The following is a 23,829-nucleotide window of genomic DNA, read 5'->3' on the forward strand; positions in this document are numbered from 1 at the left end:
CACCAGTGCGAATGACATCAGCTCTGGCTGCCACTGTCCTCAGCCCTGCTGATGTACTCTCCCATGGGTGAAAGTGAGGCCCACCGGCCCTGCTCCACCCATTCATTCTCTGGTCCAGGAGCTGGGGCTTAGACATCCCAGCACCCCGGGGTGGAGTAGGACGGGCTGTACCAGGAAGCCATCTGCAGGACTTGGTGGGGAAAAAGGGGAGGGCCTGGGCACCAGGGGGAGGGATTGGGGCTGGAAGGGGGCACTTGGGGAAGAGGGGCTGCGGCACTAAATCACACTGTGGGGGGGCTCTCTCTGGCTGAGCTCAGTGGGGTGGGTAAAGGATAGACATTTGAGGAGGGGGAAAGAAGAATGGGGGATCGCCACATCTGGCAGGCAGGTGTCTGGCACCGTTCAGGCTGCAGTCACTTTCCCAGCCAAAGGGGAGGACGTGGAGACGGGAGGAGGGGCTTCCCAGGGCCCCCTGGGGAAGAGGGAAAAGCTTGCAAACACACACCCAGAGGCCCAGAGTCAGATGGAGACCGATGGAGGGAGATCATCAGACCCTGCTCCCCAGTCTGTGCTTCAGTCGGTCCCGGAGAAGGGAGAAGGGATTAGGGTTTGCCCCTAGTCCTGAAAGAAACCCGCTGGCCAGAGAGCTGGACAGGCCAGGGCACCCGAGTTCCCCTCCTCACGGGAAACAGAGGCAGGAAGGGCCAAAGCAGGCGAGGCCGAGGCCGGGGAAACCGGCTCAGAGGATTTCAAGTTTGAGAGCTGCTGAGAACTGGGCTCTCCACGCCGACCCCAGCCGCTCTCACGCGGACGTGCCCTCCCGCAACCGGGGTCGGGGCTGGGTGATGCAGGAAGACTAGGGTGGTGGGGCCGGACGCCGCTTCCCGTGGCCGGCAGGCTAAAACCGGGGTGCCTGGCCCTCCTCCAAACCCCTGCACCCCAACTTTCAGAGCAGACGACGGGGTGATAACCCAAGCGTCTTTTTTTTTCTACCTGCTAAGGGGGATTCCGGGCACAGGTTCCCCACAGGTGCTGAGCTCTACTGCCGGGTTCTCCTACAGCGGGGAGGGCTGGACAACCCGGGTTCGGTCTTGATGCTGGAGAGGCTCTTCCCAACCCCAGTACCTTCCTTCCCTCATCCTCTCCGGAGGCCCTAACATGGTGTCTCCTGCCTTCTCCCGGGACTGCGGCCCCATGCGGGGCTGGAGGGGGGCCGGGGAGGAGACCCTTGGCGACTGCAGCGCAGAGGAGGGCTCCCCGCACCGCCCCTCCTCCCCTCCTCCCCTCCTCCCTGCCGGGCCGGGCCGGGGCCGGGCCGGGCCGGGGAGAACGCCAAGGCCCTCCGGTCGCCGCGGCAACCACAAGCCCCGCGAAATCCATCTTGTGAGCTCAGCGCCCATTAGGATGCAGGGCCAGGCTCCGCGCCAGCCCAGCCACATTCATTTGCGCGCGCAGAGGGGAGGCGGGCGGGCGCCGGCCGCGGCGGGGGCGCTTATTTACACGCGGCCTGACCTTCCGCAGCGCGCCCGGCCCGGCCCGATAAATAACGGCCGCGCGGGGCGGAGGGGAGGCGGGGGGGGGGGGGCGCGGGGGGCGCGGGACGGGCAGGGCGCGGGCCCCACGCAGGTGCGCGTCTCCGGGTTACTAATGGCCGAGGCGGGAGCCGGCAGCTGGCTTTGGGGGCGGCGGGGGGCGGTCGGTTCCCCGGGACTCCCACCGCGCGAACGGCACCCCCGCCCCACCCCTGGCGCCGATTTCCAGGCGAGGGGACGGAGAGATGCCAAGGAGGCAAACAGCCCCGTAAATTAGGGACGGGGGTGGAATGCTGGGGAGTCTCCGAGGTAGGAGGGAAGAAATATTGTAAGACGGGGAGTGATGGGGGGGCAGAGGAGTGGAAGCAGCTGCCAAAAAGAGAGGAAGAGGAACAGAAACATCACACAAAGGCAGTTTGGAAAAAGAAATCGGTTTTATTCCTCTTTGCACAGAGCAGGATGTGAAGGTGGCTCTCTGCCGACTCCAGACCTCTCCCACCCAAAAATGCCCCCTCCAATATGCCCCGTTACTCGCCCCACCTCAGTCTTGGAGAACTGGCAGGTAGTGGGTGGGACGGAAGGCTGAAGTCTCAGGAAGGATTTTTTGAGACATTTTTGTGGGAAGTTTTGGGTCAAGGGGAAAGATTAGACCCAAGAGTGGGTGTTCCAGCCTCCATCTTCCCGGGGAAATCCAAATCCCAAAGGTTTTCTGAAGAAAGGCACCTCTCTCAGCGGCCTAGGGAGGGAAAGAGCCCAGACCTACTGCCTGGATGTAAGGCTGAGGCACAGAGGAGGAAGGCCCGAGGCAGGGGAAGTGCATGTGGGGAAGCCGGGGGCCAGAGCCCAGAGGCCAGAGGCCCAGTCATAAATCCGTCCCCCGCCCCAGCTCTGAGCAAAAACTCTCCTTCCCAAGACTAAAATGGAGTTTTAGGTCGGGGGACTGGCTTTGCTCCAGGGCACAGAGGGGATGAGCCAGGCCGGGATCCCACAGGTCAATCCCACGGGTCGTGACGCTGGAGAGTCGAGGGAGTGGGCCAGGGGACAGACACCGCAGTGAACACTCACAAACCACAGTGGCTCTGAAGCTATGAGCCAGGATCAGGGTAAAGAATGCAGCTGCGACTGAAATACAGAATTTTATAAGCCCTATCCAATAAAATGTAAATCCCTGCGTCTTCCACTCTGTCCCCTGCCCATGAGAAAACCAGCAATCTTTTTTTTTCCAAGGCTGGAGGACAGGGCAGTAAGAAGGAATGGGAGGAAATGCTGAGGCCACTAAGTGGGGCTGTGGCTGAGCTGGGATATGCCACCCCCCACTCATCCTATAGAAAAGAATTCTCTCTCCCCCTCCCCTTGCTAACATATGGGCTGCTGGGAAAAAGGCCCAGTAAAGGCAAAGGGAGGAAAACACTCAGCACATTCTTTCTCCTGCTTTGATCTCAAGTGTAACTGCAGCAAAGGGCACAGGAGTTGAGAAGAAAATATGGGGGGTAGGAGAGCATGAGAGCAAAATCTGGTGTAAAAAGGAAAAGGGTGCTTCCCTTACCCTACGCTTGAATCTGCTGGGAGCTTTACTCCCAGACTGCAAAAACAGTGAGACAGAAGAGGAAGTATACGTGGGGGTTTGGGGAGCAATCACAGACAGAATGGAGATTTAAGGATCCCTTGTGATCCCCGAGATGACCCTGAGAGCATCAGTTGGGGGACTGGATGAGAAGTCACAGCAGACGTGTGGATTTTTTGAGGGGGTGAGGAGCCGGGAACAGTGAGGTCTTCACCGAAGGAGTGACCACTTGATCTGTTCTTTGGCTGACTGCAGCACCTGCAGGGACAAGGGCGGCAGTGAGGGGCTTGCCTGGGGCAGGGCAAGGTCAGAGACCGGGGCTCTCCTTCCCCTCACTTGCCTTCCCTGTCCTTAGGAGAATGGCAAATACAAAATCCCCAAGGGTAGAGGGATGGGAAGAAGCTCTCTAAGGCCCTAGAGGGTTGTCAGTTTGGGAAATTCCAAAAAAACTCAAATCCACTGGGGGGATGAAGAGAGAAGAGGTATACCTGGGAGGAAAGAAAAAAACTGGGGGTTACTGGACATATGTTAGAAAGGAGGGGTTACCACATCCAGATGGACTTCTTGGTGAGAATTCCAAATAGATAGAAAACAGAATCCCTCCCTTGCCTCCCGCATCAGGTAGGCAATCTATCCATTAAGGAGCAGGATGGATCTGCAAACCTGCTTATTCTAGGATATGCATTTCCAGCTTAGCCTCATTTGAATAATAAGAAAAGAGAGAGAGAGTGTGTGTGTGTGTGTGTGTGCACGCGCGCACGCACACAGACCATCTGTTTAAGGCAAGCCTCTGCTGGGGAATAAATCACTGAATGAGGCATCAGGCAGGGAGGGTTTGAAGGGTACAGAGCAAGGCTGACAGCCACTGCTCACAGCAAAGTGGGATAGGAGTTGGGTGGGCAGGGCGTGTTGGCTGGATAAGGCCCAGTCCTCTGGAATACTAGGGAGCCAAGAAAGATGGATCTTCAGTCTCTAGACTCATTCAGACTTGGGCTGGGATGGAATGCTACTCCAGCCTCTTTAGTGGCCCCATCCATCCTGGAGAGGAAGAAAGGAGAAAGTCCTACCTGAGACACGGTCTGCTCCGTGAGGGGGACATCTTCACCCTACGGCACAGAGAGACAAACATTTAGCACGGGAGAAAGCTGGAGTAAGACCTGACCGGAGTCAGTAGTGGAGAAGGAAAAGGTGGTCCTTTCAACTGTAGCAGGAGGCAGATGCCTGACTTCTGAGTCCCTTCTAGGTAGTAGAGCCACAGTTTTCTTGGCCAGAGGGACTGTGAGCAGGAAAGGGTCATTTCATCCATCCTCTAAGGCAGGAGGACTTCTTAAAAGATTTATTCCATTCCAAGTAATCAGCAGGTTATCTGATCCTCAACTTGGGGGTGGGGGACCTGATTCCCTAGTCAGAGAAGACCTTCCCTGAATATCAATATCACCAGGGAAAGGATGAGGGGGAGCCAGGGGTAATTTAATGGATCCCGCAAGGCCTGATGGGTAACGACAGCATGTTAATTTGAAGAAATAAACTGCTGCAACAGCAGCCTGAGAAGGGGAAGGCGGGAGTGGGGGGGACCCTCTCTCTTGCCACATAGAGACATATGTTAGAGGAGAAGATTAAACTATGCAAATGGAGCCCACGGCAGTTAAGGGAGAAGATTTCCCATTACCCGGCACTGTCAGCCTTCACTCTGTGGAGGTCAGAGCTGGGACATTCCATGAATGGGGAGATTTGCTTTGCTCAAACACCTCTGCACCCCAAAATTTACTGGTGGGCTCTCCCTGTACCCACCATTATCTCCCCAGTGGACCTGGAGACGTCTGTGGTTAACTCAGAGGCCCCTTTTGGAGATTACTACTACCAGGAGAGGACTGAGGTTCTGGCAAATAAATGCTTCCTGAGAGAGAGGTGCTGTCCTCACTTACATAAGAGTTTAAGACAAGGAAGACACTCCTCTGCCTCACCTGACTGGGATCCGTCCCTAAAGGGAGCAGAAGTCAACCTCAAGCTCCTTTATAATTTCAGAAGTATTAATATCAAAGTTTCTTTTATTCATCATTGATTCACTTAAGGATGTATTAAATGACCCTCTGTGCAAAGACTGTAAGGGACGCTAGGTATCAGGTAAAGCGGCAAAAGAATGCTGCTTCTGCTTCCTCTCTTTGAGACAATGAGAATTTGAATGGGAAGAAGAAGGCCATATGGATTCTATAAGCCCTGACCTTCGTAGGCATTTAGCAGGTCGGCCCTGGAGGGTGAGTAGATGGGGGAAGAAGGGGAGCACACTCCTGCTTACCCTTAATGCCACCCGGTGTACCACTTGCTGGGGATCACTCTCTAGGATCACCCTAAGAAGATAAAGAAGAGACCATCATTCATTCTGTCCTATAAGACAAACTCATTCACTGTAGGGAAACTCTGGTCACTCAGGCCACTCGCCTTAGGACAGAGGCAATTACTCCATCCCCTCACCCCAGATCCAAGGCAGGTCAGAAAACTCACCCTCCATCTACAATTTCATCCACGGCCAAGAAGAGCCCCTCCATGTTCTCCAGCAGAGCTCGCTTTTCTACATTTTTCCTGAGTCCCCAAGAGAAGAGAGAAAAACCAGCCTGTGTGTAAAAGGAACCCTAGGACATTGTTGAGTTGGAGATCCAAAACTAGACCTATAAAATGTCTCCACCAACCACACAGACTAAAAAGTAAATAAGAACTTTTTGGCTTATCCACTCTAAACCTCTTCTTACTCTTAGTTGCTAATAAGTAAGGATCAGGAATGTCAACAAAGAGATTCAAAGAATATAGGCAATTTCTGACTATTCAAGGGTTGATTATCCAGCTAGTTTCTTCCCTACCTACCGCGATGCTGCTAGTGACACTGCTCGTAAACACTGACATCACTGGGTGGAAAAAAGGAAATAAACAGCTAAACTCAATCTGGAGGTGGTGGGAGGGTGGAGAGGAGTTGAGTGCAAAGTCTATTTGTACTTCAGCTCTGACAACCCTTCTAAGCCTCGCTCCACTCCCCCCGCCTCCCCCTCCCTCACCAGCTCTTCTCAGGCCTTGAAAAGAAGCCCAACTAGGGGGCTGGGAACAGTCAGGGCCCTCGTCCACCAGCCTTAGATCCGGTGGTTGTGCATGTGGCCAGTCACATCCGTCAGTCTGACTCTTTCACTAGATCACTGAAATGAAGTCTATTCATTCACCTGGCTAAGAAATAAATCATCCCCTTCCTGAGGAAATCTGAGCCATTCGCCCTGCTGATTTTGTGGGGCTGAGAGCGCCTGCTGTTCTGCTCCGGATGGCGGATGGCTGTCTGTACTGGGTTCACTTGGGAGCTGCTAGGGGAATGAAGTTCAGAGCCCTGGATGTTTTCAGGAAAAGTATCTTATATCTCCTCTGTTGCCCGTCTACATGGGGAACAGGGCTGCTGGGGAGGTGGAAAGGGAGGGGAAGGTAAATGGCATATTCTTCCTGTTTTAAAGAAGGGAAAAATCTAAGGGCTAAAGTTAAAAATTGGGAGCGCTGCCTCCTTTCCCAGGGTACTGATGTTACATCTGGGACATTCCCCTATGCTTGCCCTTTCCCTACCCTCTAATGAGGTCTAGGAAAGCACCATAAGGGTGCTCAGGACTCTGACAGAGCCACTGGGTAACATGAGAGTAGACAGACATTGCTCCTCCCCGTCCCCGTTCTTAGGAGAATTATCCCACAGGAGGGACATACTTTCCATCCAGTCCTCCCCATCAGTGCGAATTACTCTGAAATAATAAGCCTCACTTCTCAAGGTAAATCAATTCCCGGGAGCCCCTGCTAATTCCCCCCCAAATCCCTGGGCCTGATGAATATGACTTTCTCTCCCCAACAGATGTCAAGAATGGCCTGCTCACCTCAGCATCTGGCTCAATGAGTCAAAGAGGCAATTCAGAACAGCCATGAGCATCAGCTGTTGGGAGACAGAAGAAGCAGAAGGATAAGGTTCAAGGCCCTGAAAACTGCTACCTGAACACAAAACTCACTAATTCATTAAGCGTCAAAAGACACAGGCTTTCTTTCACAAAGGACCAAAAGCATAAGGTGAAGACCGAGCAAAACAGAAGAGGGCCAGTGAGTTCTCACAGAAATAAATTCTGCTATACGATCCCACAATTTGAGGTCTGTCTTTGGCCAGACTGTTCAAACTTTCCTATCATAGTCCCCAACACGTCTTTACCAACTCTGTATGTGTCACCCAGTATCTTAGGTAAAGAAGTCATTAACCAAACAATAGCTCAGCTCAGAGTCAGTGGAAGGAGCATGGCCTTTTGGAGTAAGATAGATCTGGGCTTAAATCCCAGCTGAGCCATTCCTAAATGTGTGACCCCAGGAAAGTTATTAGGTTGAACCATATGAAACTGCCACTTCTGTAGTTCAACAGTGGCCATATGCACGGAATTTCATTACATTCCTCATGGCTTGGTTTCCTCATCTATAAAATAAGGGCACAGGGCAGCCTGGGTGGCTGAGCGGTTGAGCGTCTGCCTTTGGCTCAAGGTGTGACCCCGGCATCCAGGGATCAGGTCCCGCATCAGGCTCCCCGCATGAAGCCTGCTTCTCCCTCTGCCTAAGTCTCTGCCTCTCTCTCTCTGTATCTCTTACGAATAAACAAATAAAATCTTTTTTTTAATATGTTAACCCCAATTTGACCCATCCTAGTAACTCATTTTTAAAAAATATTTTATTTATTTATTCAGGACAGAGAGAGGCAGAGACACAGGCAGAGGGAGACGCAGGCTCCACGCAGGGAGACTGATGTGGGACGATCCTGGGACCCCGGGATCACGCCCTGAGCTGAAGGCAGGTGCTCAACCACTGAGCCACCCAGGTGTCCCAAATAAAATCTTAAAAACAAAAAAGAAAGGGCACAAATGACCATAACCCAGAAGTGCCATAAGATAGAAGTAACAAAGCACTTAAAGTAGTAAGAGCTTCAAAAGAGTTGGTTCTCTCAAACTTTAACTTTTGCTTCAAATTATGTGGGGGCTTATTTCTACTTATCTACTCCTGTAGACGTTGCACCTGAGGTAAGTAGCCTTTCCTGCACAGGCAGCAGGTTAGGACTGTACCCACAGTCTTCTCAATTTGATCCATTCAGGATGTATGGCTTCATTCAACATGACCCCAAATATTGTCTAACTCATCCAAACTCAGTTAGGTGTGCACCCTACGTAGCAGGAAGAAGCATCCTTCCAACCTTGACCACACCTCAGAAATCCATCTTTTATGGATGCCTGGATGGTTCAGTCAGTTAAGTGTCCAATTCTCAATTTTGGCTCAGGTCATGATCTCAGGGTCATGAGATCAAGCCCGGTATTAGGCTCAGTGCTCAGCACAGAGTCTACTGGAGATTCTTTCTCCCTCTCTTTCTGCCTCTGCCCCCCACACCCCTACCATTTGCACTTGCTTTCTCTCTCTCTCAATAAATAAAATCTTTTTAAAAACCTCATATTAGCCCCCCACTGGGTGTAGACATTACTTAAATAACAAAACTTGAAAGAAAGAAAAAGAAAGAAAGAACGAAAAAGAGAAAAAGAAAGAGAAAAAGAAAAAAAAGAAAAAAAAGAGAAAAGAAAGAAACGAAAGAGAAACGAAAGAGAAACGAAAGAGAAACGAAGGAAAGGAAACGAAGGAAAGGAAACGAAAGGAAACGAAAGGAAACGAAAGGAAAGGAAAGGAAAGGAAAGGAAAGGAAAGGAAAGGAAAGGAAAGGAAAGGAAGAGCGAGCAATTGGGGGAAACGACCACTCTAGGCTGATTTGCTAGGCCACATTTGTGAGGTCAACAGTGATCTCTGACAACTTTTTTAGCCCAGAGGGACGTGGCACTCCTGGGGTCCAGACCCAATGACTATGTCCTGCCTTTGGTTTAGGAAGTGGGATCAGAGCGAGCGAAGAGGAGTGGGATTCTCACCTCATTTTCATAGGAGCTGCCAATCACATAGAAATAGAGATCGATACTGCTCTTGTATACCACCGTCAGGCCTTCCAAGAGGGCGATTTCACCTGGGGAGGGGGAGAAAGGGAAGGCGCAAATAGTGGGTGGCCTGAGATAAGGAAGTAAGATAGAAGGAGTTGCCGCGAACTCCTGGTACCCAGCTCCTTGGGCTTAAGTAAGGTAAGTCATAATAACCCCCAAAGACCAAAGTTCGCCTGCTTTTTCCTTCTGAGTGGTAGCACAAGAAGGGAAGTACTAACTTGGGGGAATCAAAATGTATCTTCTCCTAACCACCTCCCCAACAACTACCCTTATTTCCCTCCTTGTATAGGAGACAGGATACTAGTCAATCCTTCGGAGGTGAAAATGCAGAGCGGTCACCTTTACAGACTTCCATTTACCTGCCCTAATGGATGCGGTACAATAAGCAGAGCTGCAGTTAAATTTGTCAAGTGAGGCTCATAAATCCAGGGACTAGACAGGTAGCTAACAGCCAACCTTCCAGCACGGTATTCCCGCGTGAGGTACACTCACCTCCCCATTACATTCTGAAGAGTTTATTATATGAGGGGAGGAGGAAAAAAGAGAAAAAGGAGGCAGTCATTTTATCCTTTCTCTGCAGTCCTGCTGCCACCCCCTGCCCACTATGGTTCCCCCAGCACAGGGAGCAGCGAAAGGAAAATGACCTACTGTCAGTCCGATGGGTCTTGTTGAAAATGTTCTTCTCAAAGGCCTTTTGCTCCTTGACACTGGGGTAGGTGTCGTCATAGTACTGGTCGAGGGAAAGGAGATGGGTTGGGTCATTAGAGCTGGGAGCCCAGAATGATTAGTGACTGTGTTTTGCCCTGGATCTTGGATTTCTCGCCTTTAAGGCATGGGGTGAGGGAAAAATACTGGCACGAAGGAAGAACTACGGAGGTAGGGAATGGTCAGTGAGTAACTGAATATAAAAAAAAAAAAAAAAAAAAAAAAGCTCTTGTAAAGACCCTGCCATAAGCACGCCCACCTCACATCCCTAAGACCCTAAGGACGGAGGCCTGTGATGAAGCTCTACCCCTGTCTGCATTCTCGGAAAGCAACCCTGAGGCCACTCTCATCCAGTGCTTCCTAGGAGCTATCCCATGGCAGGGAGTAGGGAACACAAAAGGCACTAGGGCACAGAACACGCCTTTTAGACCCTCACTCACACTATGAAGCTGAGGAATGGGAATGGGGAAAGGCTGCAAGAACCTCCTCTAAAGAAAGGCAAACCCGACTCCATCTCTTGCAGATCTCAGCTCTCTTTTCTGCAAACTGAAAGAAGCAGGAGACAGCCGAGCACATTGTTGAGCCCACTCCCAAGCTCTCCCTGGCTGGCAAGGGGTAGAGATACAGGCTGCTAAATCGCTCTGCTCTTTAGGGGCTAATCCGTCGCAGTCAGCTGAAGACCTATGACAGGTCTGGCATTTAGTAACTGGATAACTGTTTCAAAAGGTGTCCTGCATAGTTACATCCAATTACAGGGAGGAACAGCTGGTGAATTCTAAACTAATCTCTACCTGCTGATTGATTTATGCTGTGCTCGCCCGGAGTGAATACACCAGGGACAGAAAAAATTTCCACAGGAGGGGGAGAATATGGAGGGAGAGGAGAGGGGTGTCCTTTCTCCTCTCTTTCAATAGATCCAAAGTTAGAAACATCACACTGGGGACGTCAGGAGGTAACAAGCCTGGTGGTGACTGCAGACCTAGGGCTGGAACCCTGGAACTGCCAGGAGAATTCCTGGAAAAACCCAGGCAGGGTGACAAGGCAGAAGGAAAGGGGACAGGAATGATGGGCCTGGGCAACCTGCTTCTCACATCCAAACACTGTATTGTTCAGAAACCAAGGTTCCCAAGCTTTTCCCTGCTCTGGTACAACAAAGGAGGTCAGAATCTGTGGGAAGCAAGTATGGAAGCAGGGCAACCAAGATACAGAAATGGTTTTATCTGGAGTAGGCACAAGAAAGAATTCTCAAAATTATAGTATCAAGGACTATGAAACAGGGGCAGTCCCAAATCCATCCAAATTTCAAAATAAGTCTTTGTCTTGCTCCTAAATGAATTTCAAAGGGAATCTCACCTTGGCAAAAAGTCGATCTCCATCATTGTCCAGAATCAGGATGGCTTTGACAGTATACAGGGAGGGTTCCTGAAGAGATATGAACATACCTTCAGTCCTGAAGGCTCCTGCCACCCCTGGCAAACCAGATATCTTCCCCTAGTCCCAGTGGGGCTGCAAGGGGATACAGAGGTGCCTCCGTATGTCCCCTATCCCGAATGGTTACATTTAGACAATCCCCACCGAGAACGATCAAGTGGTGAATGAACTGAATTGGGGGGGGGGGGGGCTTTCAACAAAGGACTCTAAAGCAGCATCAGAGAAACAGTTTCTCTGAGCCAGACTCACAGAGGGTTTAATAAAGGTAGGTCATGCTCTTATTTTCAAATATTATGCTACAGTTATTTTCCAAATTACCCTCTCTCCCTGGTCTCCCATGTGCAGGTAGGTATGGAATGCGACCAGATTAATTAGTAGGCACCGCACGAGGCTATCTGAAAATAGGGCTGAATGCCCTAGTGTACTTGAAGTTTCTGCAGTCCCAATGCAGTAGCAATGCAGAGGCATAAAGCAAGCCTTCCCTAAACCACCCACACACCGAGCAGAGGGAAACGAGCACGCATGCGTGCACACACACTCATACACACAAACACACCAGTTCTGAATGCAGCCCAGTGAGACATCCATCTTCCAAGACTTCCCCTATGATCCCAATTCCTCTAGTACACCCCCAACCACTACCACTTAACCTGCCAAGACAAAAACCAATCTGAATTTTGGAGGAATTAAGTAGTAAGAAAAGGATCTACGAAGCCTGGAGCCTGGATATAATGAGCAAGAGGGGAGTGTTCTTTTACTACCAAAAATCAAATTTTGAGGATAATAGCTCTCATGAAGGAACTGCAGCCTCAGCCTTAATGGTTACACTCAAACAAATGCAAAACATAGCACTTTGCAAAAGCTCCTCTACTCCTGCAACTTCTAGGGAACCAGCTAACAGAAGAGGAAGAGGAAGGAAAGGGAGGCAGTGTGATGTGTATGGAAGGCTCTGCAGGCTCACATTCCTCGAATTTCTTTCTTTCTTTTTTTTTTTTTTATATGTTTTTTAAGCAGGCTCCACGCCCAGTGTACTCACAACCCCAACATCAAGAGTCCCATGCTCTACCAACTGAGCCAGGTGGTGCCCCTCACATTCCTTGAATTTCTAATCAACATTACTTACCATTGCTATCCCTCCCCTGTGCTATGAGAAAGGGCTGTTGCTTTGCTGCCTCCCTTTCCTGGCCTTACTTAGGAAACCCGCAGTCCTCACAGGGGCTAAATATAATCTCCAAGCATGTGTTTAACAAAAACCCAAGAGTGAAGATGGAAGAATTATTGCCAAGGATCCTGAAACTGCAACCTCTACAAAGGTAAACTGTCCCATGAGGCTCCAGGAGGTTTATGGTTCCACGAAAAGAACCAACCCTACCTTGGGGAGTTAAGAATGAGAGTAAAGGGAACCCAGTCTTTTGACAACAGGGTGATGAAGAATGCGTGCTTTCCCCACTTGGAATTCTTGAGAATAGCAATTTTTGTGTTTTGCTCACTGATTTATTCCAAGTGTCCTGAACAATGTGTGACATACACTAAACTCTCAGTACTTGCTGAATGATTAAGAGAATTAATGAAGTTTGAGAATAAAGAAAAACTTCCTGAAGCAGTAAGCATCTCGGGGACCCTCTTATAAGTCGACTTCCAGATACAGGTAGACATTCTGCTGTGGCCATCTTGGGTGACATTACTACCAATTTCTCTCTCCTCTGATAAACACTCCTTAGAGACGCCCACCTATACACACTACCCCCTGGAATAAATACACTGTCTGACTAAGGAACTCTGCGTCTAGCAGAGGGCAGTCCCCCAGAGGATCATCTAAAGGGTCACAAGTAGAGAAGCTTTCCTAACTCTTAAACCCCACAGAAAGCTCTTCCCATAAAGCAGGCTCGATTCTATAGCAACTGGATCCTCAATTCATCAAAAAGGGAGACACCAATGGGAATGAGTGTCCTTAATAGGAAAAGAAGCCCACAGGGAAGGAAATTCACAAGAGATCATTTTCCCTACAACCTCTTCCCTGGAAATCCTTGGCTCTGTTCCTCTCTCCACATTCACAGGAACACTGGAGAGCTTCCTAAAGGTTTACGCTGGGCACTGATCTGGCATCGGTGACTGGTTCCTGCAGCCACAGACTCTGGCATCCCTAGAAAGAATGGGATGGATCCCAAAGAAAAGAAAGACTCTCTTAGCCAATGGGGTACGAGTGCCTACAACTGCTGGCAAAGGCAGAAACAGATCCCTGGGCTAACCCCAAAATAGGAACTGGATCTCTGTGGGAAGGATGAAAGACGGGCAAAGGCAGGCAGGGGAAGACCAGACCCAGCCTACCAGCGCTCTCAGGAGGGCAGAGGCGCTAGAGAAAAGGCTGATCATTTCAAACTTCAAAGGAATAAGCACACTAAACACAGCCGAGAACTCAGCCCTGAGTGTAAAAGCTGCTTCAGTTCTCCACTGTGCACAGCGGGAGCCAGCAGCTTCTCCTTTCCTTGGGGGGGGGGGAGGGGGGCTCCACCTCTCAGGGGTGGGGAGGCCACGAGTTCCTCTCCTACCATAAAACCAGCCAGTTTAAAGGCCCCAGAAGCCATTACTGATAATGTAATTTCATCTTAAGTTTTTGCAAAGGGCAAGTTTATAAATAACTCCTGGCTATTGAGAAATGGGCCTCCCGGACAAGGGACTAGGCCCGACCTTGTAACATATTAAATGCCGATGGCTGAAAAAGACCCTACAAGCTTAGGGCCATGTTCAAAGGATCTTAAAGGTCTATTCTTCCCTCCCATTCCCCAATGTGTAGCTGCTAGAAAGCTTTCGAGACAAAGTTCTGTGATGCACTGACTTTCAGAGAGCCACAGCCTGAGTGTATAACAGAACTTCACCTCAAATGCTAATTGTGCCTGGGAATGACATGCAGGCAGACTGGTTTGTGGGAGGTTGGGTGGCTCAGATACAGATTTCCTTGTATGTTTTTATTATCAAGAGAACTAGACCGGGCTCCTCAGGAGAGCTGAAACAACACGGAACAAGCAACCAGCCTGCTGCAAAGGAGTCTTTGATCTCAATCGGAGGCTTTCTGAAGCCTGGTGGAAAACATCATCTCCCAGCACCCGGCACAGAGGGGACAAGCCGGGGCCGCCGTTCCTAGTGCTGCCCCCTGTGGGCCTTCGAATGGCCTGCAGCTTTCTCAGGATAACAGCAAAAATCTTTAAAAGGCAGCTCTGCATAAAAGCTCTCTAATTGTGTGTCTCCTAAGTCAAACTAGGAGAGATGGGTCCTGAAAAAGCACCGAATTAAGTCAGTTCACAACGTACACAGTAAGAGGGCACTCTGGGATAAGATCACGAAACGCCACCAGAAGGGCCTGGGATTGCAGCAGGCAGACAGGATATTTGAGGGCTAAGCCTGATTATTTAATTCACGGGGGGGGGGGGGGGGGGGGGGATACGACCCAGAAGCCTCTGTGGAGTTAGAGGAGGATGCCATCCACGCGGCTGAAAGGACACAAGTAAGAATCCGGTTGAGATTCCTAGAAAGTTCTTCATTTTCCACTTATAAAGAAATCTTTATGGCCATGCCAAAAGTAATACCCTGGCTTGGCAATAGGTCCTAAACAACAACAAACCAAGATGCTCTTCCCTCGACCCTATTTATAACATAAAACCAAGACAGGATACCGCTCCCAGCTCCACAGAGCTAAGCAGGTATTGCTCCCTGATTCTGTGCCAACTTCTTTAAAATGAAAAGCTCCTCTGGGGTTGAGGGCTTCAATTTGCCAGCCACGACCCAAGGGACTTCAAACGAAAAGAATTAGCTCAAGGCTTCGACAAGGAAGCGCAGTGTTTACACACTACCCAAAGGTTCGCTTGGATTCAAGCACAACTCAGGAGAGACCAGGAGCCACAGGTACCAGAGAACGGAACCCAGATGCCATGAGACCAGGTACTGGCTATAAAGAGGAAACCGAACACGAGTCTTAGGAAGGAAGAAGTGATGTCAGGAAGAGACACCTGGAGAATCTTCCTACCTGACACAGATATAAAACGTGAAAGCGCAGCGACTGCCAACAACTCATGACCTACAGGAGAAAATGTCTCTCGACACTTAAAATCCTTTATTATAATCTGGGTCCGCCATTAACTCAAATTCTACCTTTCTTGGGACTCCACTGCTTCATCAGAGAAACGAGAGGCCTGACCCAGATCAATTAAAGTGAATACCTTAAGTTACAGCAGAACTCTTGGGTAAGCTGGTGAAATCTATGGACCCTGTTCCCAGAAAAATATACATTCGCAAATTTTTATGATTTCATGGAGCTCAGTAAGAATTAAATATGATACTTGGTGAGGATAATAAGATCATGTGGAGAGGGGAGGGGAAAAAAAGGGGAAATGAGTGATACTTTTGTAAATCACCCCCCCCTTTCCTCTGCCTGGCACCAAATCATGATTTCAACAAATATGTGTGTGGCCTTCATAAATTCATGAATATGACTGAGAAAACCTGCAGCCAGCAGGGGGAGCAAAGGTCAGCACCTTTCAATGACTAAATTTGGCGGCTATGAGACAGGAAGGACAAAGATAACCAAGCCCAAGCTCTTCAGGAATGCAAAATTTTTTAAAATATTTTATTTAGGGATCCCTGGGTGGCGCAGCGGTTTGGCGCCTGCCTTTGGCCCAGGGCGCGATCCTGGAGACCCGGGATCGAATCCCACGTCAGGCTCCCGGTGCATGGAGCCTGCTTCTCCCTCTGCCTGTGTCTCTGCCTCTCTCTCTCTCTCTGTGTGACTATCATAAATAAATAAAAATTAAAAAAAAATTTTTAAAAAAAAATATTTTATTTATTTATTCATGACAGAGGAAGAGAGAGAGAGGCAGAGACACAGGCAGAGGGAGGGACACAGGCAAGCTCCATGCAGGGAGCCCGACGTGGGACTCGATCCGGGGTCTCCAGGATCTCGCCCTGGGCTGCAGGCGGCGCTAAACTGCTGGGCGACCCGGGCTGCCCAGGAATGCAAAATCTTAAATCCTCTCTTAAAATTCAAAAAGCCGGGAGCCTGGCTGGCTCAGCTGGTTGAGCAGGCAACTCTTAGTGTCAGGGTTGTGACTCTGAGCCCCACATTAGGCCAAGAACTGATTAAAAAAAATTTTTCTTTAGAAAGTCGATCTGCAGGATTTTTCCCCGGGGGCCACACAGTAAAATCTCCAACTACTATGAAGGTGAAAGAATTACAGAAACGCAGCACTGGAAAGAGGAGGTGAACAAGCAGAAATCAAAGTACCCGCACCCGGGGCCTGACAGCAACACTGGAACTTCCTGCCTTCCCAGGTCTGTAACACAAGCGCCCTCATTTAAATACCATTCGGGGGATCCCTGGGTGGTGCAGCGGTTTGGCGCCTGCCTTTGGCCCAGGGCGCGATCCTGGAGACCCGGGATCGAATCCCACATCGGGCTCCCGGTGCATGGAGCCTGCTTCTCCCTCTGCCTGTGTCTCTGTGCCTCTCTCTCTATCTGTGACTATCATAAAAAAAAAAAAATAAATAAATAAATTAAATAAAAATAAATAAATAAATAAATAAATAAATACATACATACCATTCGGTAAAGGGAAAAATCAAGTGGAACTAGATCGACTTCTGCGGAGTCCTGGTTATGATCATGTCTAAGGCTATCCGTGCCCCCCGCCCCCCGTCTGCTGGTCTGAGAACGAGCTGACAGCCTCTGTGCTCACCTTACCGTCTACCAACCCAGAATTCCAAATCACACTCGGAGGGGTAACTGCTACCCTCTGCCCCAGTCTGTCACCCTCTGAGACGTCCACAAATAACAAACGCAGTTGAAGGAAGTTGGCAGAGCGACCCAAAGCTGTGGCTCTAGGTGGGGACTATCTGCCTTGACCGTGTGAAAACGAAACAGCCAGAGAGACGTGTGCTTCACCTGCAGCCTGTGATTTAGTTCCAGGGCAGAAAATACTTCTGAAGCGATGGGCGTGGTCTAACGCCAGAAAAACCCCGAAAGCTAGGAAATCTAAGGATAAGAGAACTTCTCTAATAATGTGACCTGAGAGAGAGCCTCTTCTGTGGGGAATCAGGCAAGACAGATGTGAGAGGGCCTTTGCCAGGCCTGGCATCTCCTAACGCGCACGGCCTCCACGTCCGGCCCAGCGGGTCAGCCGCCCGCGGGCCCTCTGCTCGCCGTCCCCCTCATCACTCCCGCACAAGAGGATCGGCAGGCACAGATTCCTTATTCCTGTTCGACCCTTTATCTGCTTCTCGACTTCCCCTTTCCGTAACTAGTCGTCTTGTCAGTATCCTAACTCTAACCAAGTCGGGTCAGTGGAGTAAAAAACAGTAGCAAATATCTAGATGAAAAAGACCCTAAATCTGCCACTAGCCTCCCTCAAATAACGGGATAATTGCATTCATCCTCTGCCTCACAGGGAAGACCTGGCTTCTCAAAGACCTGGCTTTCTTCACATGGAGACCCCCTCCTCCTCTCTTGACCGTGTGACAGCTCCCCTAGACCTCTGATATAATTTATACCTTGCCAGGGACCAACTCTTTCCCACCACTGTGAAGGAGAGGGAAAAAATATATATAAATACGTCGGAAATCTATAACGAGGTCTTCTTGGAGGGCAAGACATGGAGAGAGTTAGAAGCAGCGTCAATTGCTCTTTGGGGGTTTTAGTTCAAGCCGAGGTCTGCTTCCAGCAATCAACCATTAAAACAAGCCGGCCAGAGTAACAGCACAGTTTATTCTGATCATTTAATTTGAAGTGTCAATAAATTAAACTTCAATCAATTAAACTAGGTGTGCAATAACCCAGATGGACACCCCGACACCAACATAATCACAATAAAAATTTTTATGGCTGCCAGGGACCTCACCGGGGGCAGTGCTGGCACTGCTTGCGCCCTCGCTGAGAAATATATCTCCACAGTGCAGGAACGAGGAGATTGCTTCTTCTAACGAAATGGAGGGGCCAGGCACCGGCAAGGACGCAGCTGGGAGAGGGGCACAGGGGACTGCCAGGAACGAGATGGGAGTGCTTTGGGGGCTTAATGTAATTGATACCTTTGCCCAGAGCAGGGGGAGGGGGCATTTAGGCCAAGTACCTCTACTGTTAGTGCCAAAGGAATTTAACAAAAGCCCCATTAAGATGATTCAGGAAGCGAAGGCCACAGAGCAATATCAACCTTTAAGTCATTGATGTATTCCGCATAGTTTCCTCCTCCATATATACGCACCCTCTTGTGCACTCTGGATGCCCTGATTTTTGAATGAGGCTTAGAATTCGGGATTTGGCCACTGTAGAATAAAAAAATGTTACTAAAGAGAGAGAAAAGGTAGAACTAAGTCTGGTCTGAAAAACACTGGAAAAACACTCAAAGTGAATCCAGAGAGGATGAGGAAAAATGAAACCTCTGAGGAAAGATTTAAGGATCTAGACTGCTAGAATAATTCATTGGAGAAAAAAAAAAGGTAGAGGAGGAAGGGGTAAGTCATTATCTTTAAGATTTCATTGGTTATTAATGGAGAATGGTGACCCGCAGAGATCCCTCTCCATTCACAGCGAAGAAAGGAAGAACCAGCAGAAAACAGCAGGAGAGAGGAAGCCGAGTCCGAAGATGCAGGCTGGGAGCACTATAAAGCACTGGGAAGAGAAGGCGATGAAAGGGTCTCTTTCCTTAGAGACCACCAGAGGACCTGAGAAAAGATCAGACAAATCTGCTTGAAACCTAGGGCCAGGTTACCTAATTCAAGAAAGAAACGTGACCCACTGTAAAGCACCTAAATGAAGGGCACCTACTGGTAATTAGAAATCCCCATAATCAGATCAAATTTCGGCAGATGTTTCTTCTTGACCCCCTCTAGATTTCCCTTCCCTTCTCAATATCCTATGGCTGTGAGCCTCGCAGAGGTGGGGAAAGAAGAATATACTTTGATGAGATTTCCCCAGAGGTCCAGAAACCGGGAAACAGAAATGTGAAAGGAGGAAGCCGACAAGAACTTTAGAAGGTGTCTGCCCTGTTTGAGTGGTTTGTTAAATATTATCACGTTACGGTAAACTCTAGTTCAGGAGAGACCTAAGGTAAGATCCATGGATTCCTCATACTTTTCACAATGAAGATGGGAATTTAAGTAATCAGATGCTGCTGGGTAAACAGAGGAGGGGGTGAGGTTTAAAAGGACCAATGCAGGAGGGTGATTCTGAGTCCAATGGGGCTCAATTTCTTGGGCCAATTCGTGAGTGTAAAGAGAAATAAAAATTTAGGAAGTATCACCTGATTTTCAACTAAGGTTCCTCATCTGAAGCACCGAATCCTAAAAACTATTTAAATGACTACTTTTTTCTAACTTCTCCCAAGGATGGTACAAACTAGTACCATTGTGGATACAGAGAAGTTGATTCATTACATTAATGAATGCCTTAGGGCTTCATTCTCTCCTAGAACTCTGGTTGAGAAAAGGCTGGAACAGTGAGAAAGATCTATAAATTATTAATTGGAGGCCAAAATTATAATGAGATTGTAAAGAGCCAAAAAAAAAAAAAAAAAAAGTCTTGGAGAGAGGCTAACCCAGAGGAAGGAAAATACTGGCTTATTATCACAAGACCTCTGAAGACCAGCACACGTGTTGATACCTATTAGTACTTTGTCCCCAACAAAAGCTTTACGTAACTGACGTTTAAAAGTATGATTCTGCATACTAAAGAGGTAGAAAGTCCACGATGAGAACACCTACAGTAACATGAGAGAGACAGACAGACAGTCTGGGAGGATGAGGAATCAAAATTTAATCCCATGGGATCCCTGGGTGGCGCAGCGGTTTGGCGCCTGCCTTTGGCCCAGGGCGCGATCCTGGAGACCCGGGATCGAATCCCACATCGGGCTCCCGGTGCATGGAGCCTGCTTCTCCCTCTGCCTATGTCTCTGCCTCTCTCTCTCTCTCTCTGTGACTATCATAAATAAATAAAAATTTAAAAAAAAAAAAAAAAAAAAAAAAAAAAAAAATTTAATCCCAGTTTTGACACGTGCTTCCCTGAGCAATCCCTTTCCCCTGTAATTCGGTTTCCCCTAACCCCATTACGTAGATTTCTCATGACGAAGCATCAGTGTGGTTTTAGAACCAAAGTTCTGGGATGCTTGATGAGGTTCGAAGGGATCTGTAAAGCGGCATCGTAGGTACAGATCAAAACGGATCTAAGGAAGCAGCAGATTGCAGACTTCACGGAGGAAGTGGAGGCTGAAAACCCAGGTAAGGGAAAACGTGAGGCTTTCACACATACCTCCTTCCACTCACCACTACACACCGATCCCTTGTTAAGAGGGCTCCCCAGGACCCTGTCCTCACTCTCGTACCTTTCAGCAGGCTCCCTTGTAAACAAATGTACGGAGCACATTTTAAATTTTTCTAAAGATTTCCGAAGAAATCAACTCCCTGGAGTATATCCTACTGTGTGTAAACAACACTGGCTCGGGGACGCCCGGGTGGCTCAGCGGTTGAGCACCCGCCCTGGGCCCAGGGTGTGATCCTGGAGACCCGGGATCGAGTCCCCCTATCAGGCTCCTGCATGGAGCCTGCTTCTCCCTCTGCCTGTGTCTCTGCCTCTGTCTCTCTCATGAATAAATAGATAAAATCTTTAAAAAAGTGGATACTGGCTAACTGGTGCAAAAAATATCTTATTTAAAAACTACTCAGGGACTGCCTGGGCTCCGTTGGTGGAGCCCGCGACTCTTGACCTGCAAGTCACAAGTTTGAGCCCCACACTGGGTGTGGAGATTACTTAAAAAAAAAAAAAAAAAAAGTTAAATCTAAGAATTTTGCAAGACTCAGATTTCAAGCCTGACCGATCCGTACAGTCAGAAGGAGTTATCCCTATCGTTGCCCTTTTTGGGGAGAAGAACTAAAGCCCGTCATTCCGGGCGTGTGCATGTGCTGGGGCTGAAGGAACAGACACGGGAGACACCGTCTCTGGGAAGCGGCTGGAATTCGGCTCCATCACGGGAGCACCCGGCGCTCACCCCAAATCCTAAGGGCGGAAGGAAGGCGCCCGCGGCCTCAAGAGGAGCCAGGGCATGACGTCCGGGTCGTGACGCGGAGCCCCCGCAGGAATCCTCCGGCCCAGTTCTCAGGAAGACGCAACGGTATTTTATTGGTTCTAAGAAGCAGAAGGGATCCTAGGGGCGAGGAACGCCCGCGCCCCTTTAGCCCCCGAGACCGTCCCGTACGCGGAGGGCGCGTGAGCACCGCGCACCCTGCCCCGGGGGCTCCTGAACTCTTGGTGGGGGCGGAAAACAAACAAAACAAACAAAACAAAACAAAAACACCCCAAAAGCGGAGAACAGAAGGAGGGCTCCGGGGTCACGCCCCCAGGCCGCGCGGGGCGCACCAGGCATTCCAGAGCTGCGGTGGGACGCGCCCGTGACGACACACCGACACCGCGGGGCCGGCGGGGGATGACGTCACAGGGAGGCGTCTCGGGGGCTGTGACGTAATCCGCCACGGAGGCCGAGCGTGGCGACCCCGAGGGCCCCAGAGGCGGGGCCCGCGCGCAGGGCCGCCGCCCAGAACGCCGAGGGGGCGCGCCCCGAGAGGCTGCGGCCCCGCGCGTGGACGGCGCCCGCGGCCCTCGACTTCCCACGGGCTCGCCCTCCCGGAAGGGCTCCCACCGCCCCCCGCGGCCTCAGCGCCTACGGCCCCTGGACTAGGCCGCGCGCTCAGCCCGCGGGCCGGCGGAAGCGTCGGTCCCCGAGGGCCACCCGGAGGTGCCCTGGCGACCCCCGCCCGCCGCGGGCGAACCCCAGCTCCCGGCCCCCGTGGACGCCGCAGCCGCTCGGCCGCCCCTCCGGCTCCTACCAAGATCAGCGCCTCCATCTTGCCCCGCAGCTGGTGCCGACGTGGAGCCGCAAAAGCAACGCCGCCGCTGATTGGCCCTGCTTCCCCGCTAGGCCCCGCCCATGGCGAGGACTATTGGATGGTGTCCTACCGGCGCTCGGCCCGCTGGCCAATCAGAGCGCTCGCTTGCTGAGCGGAAGCGGACTGTCCAACCAGAAGGCGCGGGCGTTTGACTGCCAGTCTAAACACTCAGTAGAACGCCACAACGTCACGGCTGGAGGGGGCGGGAGGGTCAGGGGGCGGGGTTGTTTCCATGGGGAGCGGAGGAAGCGATTGTGAATTTTCGATTGGCAGAGCGGGGAGCACGTGGTGTCGGCGGCCTGATTCCGCCACTTTGATCGCGCTGCCTTTAGGGGGCGCTGTGTCTCCTTGGCGCTCGGCGCGCGGCTCCTGACCCCCGGCGGCCCCGAGCATCGCTGCGAGAACCCGCTGGGGGCCCGGGAAGGACGGGAAGCCACGGGGCTTCCGAAAGCAGATTTTCAGGGGTCGCGGGGGCGGGGGGGGGGGGGGAGGGCTCAGCGAGTGAGCACCTGCCCTCGGCCCAGGGCGTGACCCCGGGTCACGAGATCGAGGCCCGCATCAGGTCCCTGCACGGAGCCTGCTTCTCCCTCCGCCTGGGTCTCTGCCTCTCTCTGGGTCTCTCATGAATAAATAAATAAAATCTTTAAAAAAAAATAATAATAATAAAAGCAGATTTTCTTTAACCAGACGTGAAACGGAAGGAATGTAGTTTGTTAGAGCTTGGAGGCTAGAGAGAGTAGGAGACAAAGGAGCAGAGGGTCCAGGACGAGGGAGGGTGTAGGGAACAGGGTCTGCGGTTTTCCAGTAGGGACGAGCTGTTGCAAAACGAGAAAAGAGAAGTTTACAGAATGCAGGGATTTCACAATATGGAAGGTTTTTTTTTTTTTTTTTTTTTTTTTTAATGAAGTTTAGCTTTCCCCTAATCTCCCCATCCCCCCAGGTTTGTTGGTCCCAAAACTCCTCTTAGGTCAGGGACACCTCTTTGCCATATATTGTCTGTAAAGGGTTTTTTTTTTTTTTTTCTCCCCCATTTCTGACAATTGCATCTTCAGAACTCTCCAAGAAGAGCATCCAAACCTACCCAGGAGTTCTTTTTGTTTTGTTTTTTTTGTTTTGTTTTTTTTTTATTTTTTATTTTTTATTTTTTATTTTTATTTTTTTATGATAGTCACAGAGAGAGAGAGAGAGGCAGAGACACAGGCAGAGGGAGAAGCAGGCTCCATGCACCGGGAGCCTGACGTGGGATTCAATCCTGGGTCTCCAGGATCGCGCCCTGGGCCAAAGGCAGGCGCTAAACCGCTGCGCCACCCAGGGATCCCTTTTTTGTTTTTTTTTAATGATTTCAGAGTAGAGTCAGAGGGCCTTAGAGAGGAGTATAGAACAATACAAACCAAACCAAAGAGTTAACTGGTATGAAGGAAGGTATATGATTTTCTGGTAAAGTCCCAGGTGACAAGCCTTGTATTTGGAGGAAGTAAAGGCTCAGCCTTTATTTGTTCTGAATGGGAAGTTATTCAGACATTTAGCATTGTGTCAAGGTTGTCCTTGGCTTGGCAGCTTAATGATAAAGCTAACATTTAATGACAATCTGCTCTGTGCCAGGTACATGCTAAATCTTTGAATGGGTTGCTTAATATTTTTATTTATTTTTTAAATACTAAAAAAAG

At 50.1% G+C, this 23,829-nt stretch overlaps 1 protein-coding gene and 1 long non-coding RNA gene across 2 annotated transcripts; one reads left to right on the forward strand and one right to left on the reverse strand.

Moving 5' to 3' along the window:
- Positions 1–1,947: 1,947 nt before the first annotated feature.
- COPZ1 (COPI coat complex subunit zeta 1) lies at positions 1,948–22,239 on the reverse strand. The gene is made up of 9 exons (XM_025458688.3): positions 22,103–22,239; positions 11,169–11,237; positions 9,759–9,840; positions 9,045–9,136; positions 6,987–7,042; positions 5,599–5,676; positions 5,393–5,444; positions 4,164–4,202; positions 1,948–3,354 (listed from the first exon to the last, which is right to left on the reverse strand). Exons 1-9 carry the CDS (start codon positions 22,118–22,120, stop codon positions 3,307–3,309), a joined length of 534 nt encoding a protein of 177 aa, XP_025314473.1. The 5' UTR covers positions 22,121–22,239; the 3' UTR covers positions 1,948–3,306.
- On the forward strand, positions 5,676–7,245 carry LOC118352589 (uncharacterized). Its single transcript, XR_004809958.2, has 2 exons — positions 5,676–6,884; positions 6,965–7,245. It is a non-coding gene; the product is annotated as an uncharacterized LOC118352589 (long non-coding RNA).
- Positions 22,240–23,829: the final 1,590 nt, after the last annotated feature.

The sequence above is a fragment of the Canis lupus genome, chromosome 27, assembly GCF_003254725.2.
Source record: "Canis lupus dingo isolate Sandy chromosome 27, ASM325472v2, whole genome shotgun sequence".
Classification (NCBI taxonomy): Eukaryota; Metazoa; Chordata; class Mammalia; order Carnivora; family Canidae; genus Canis; species Canis lupus.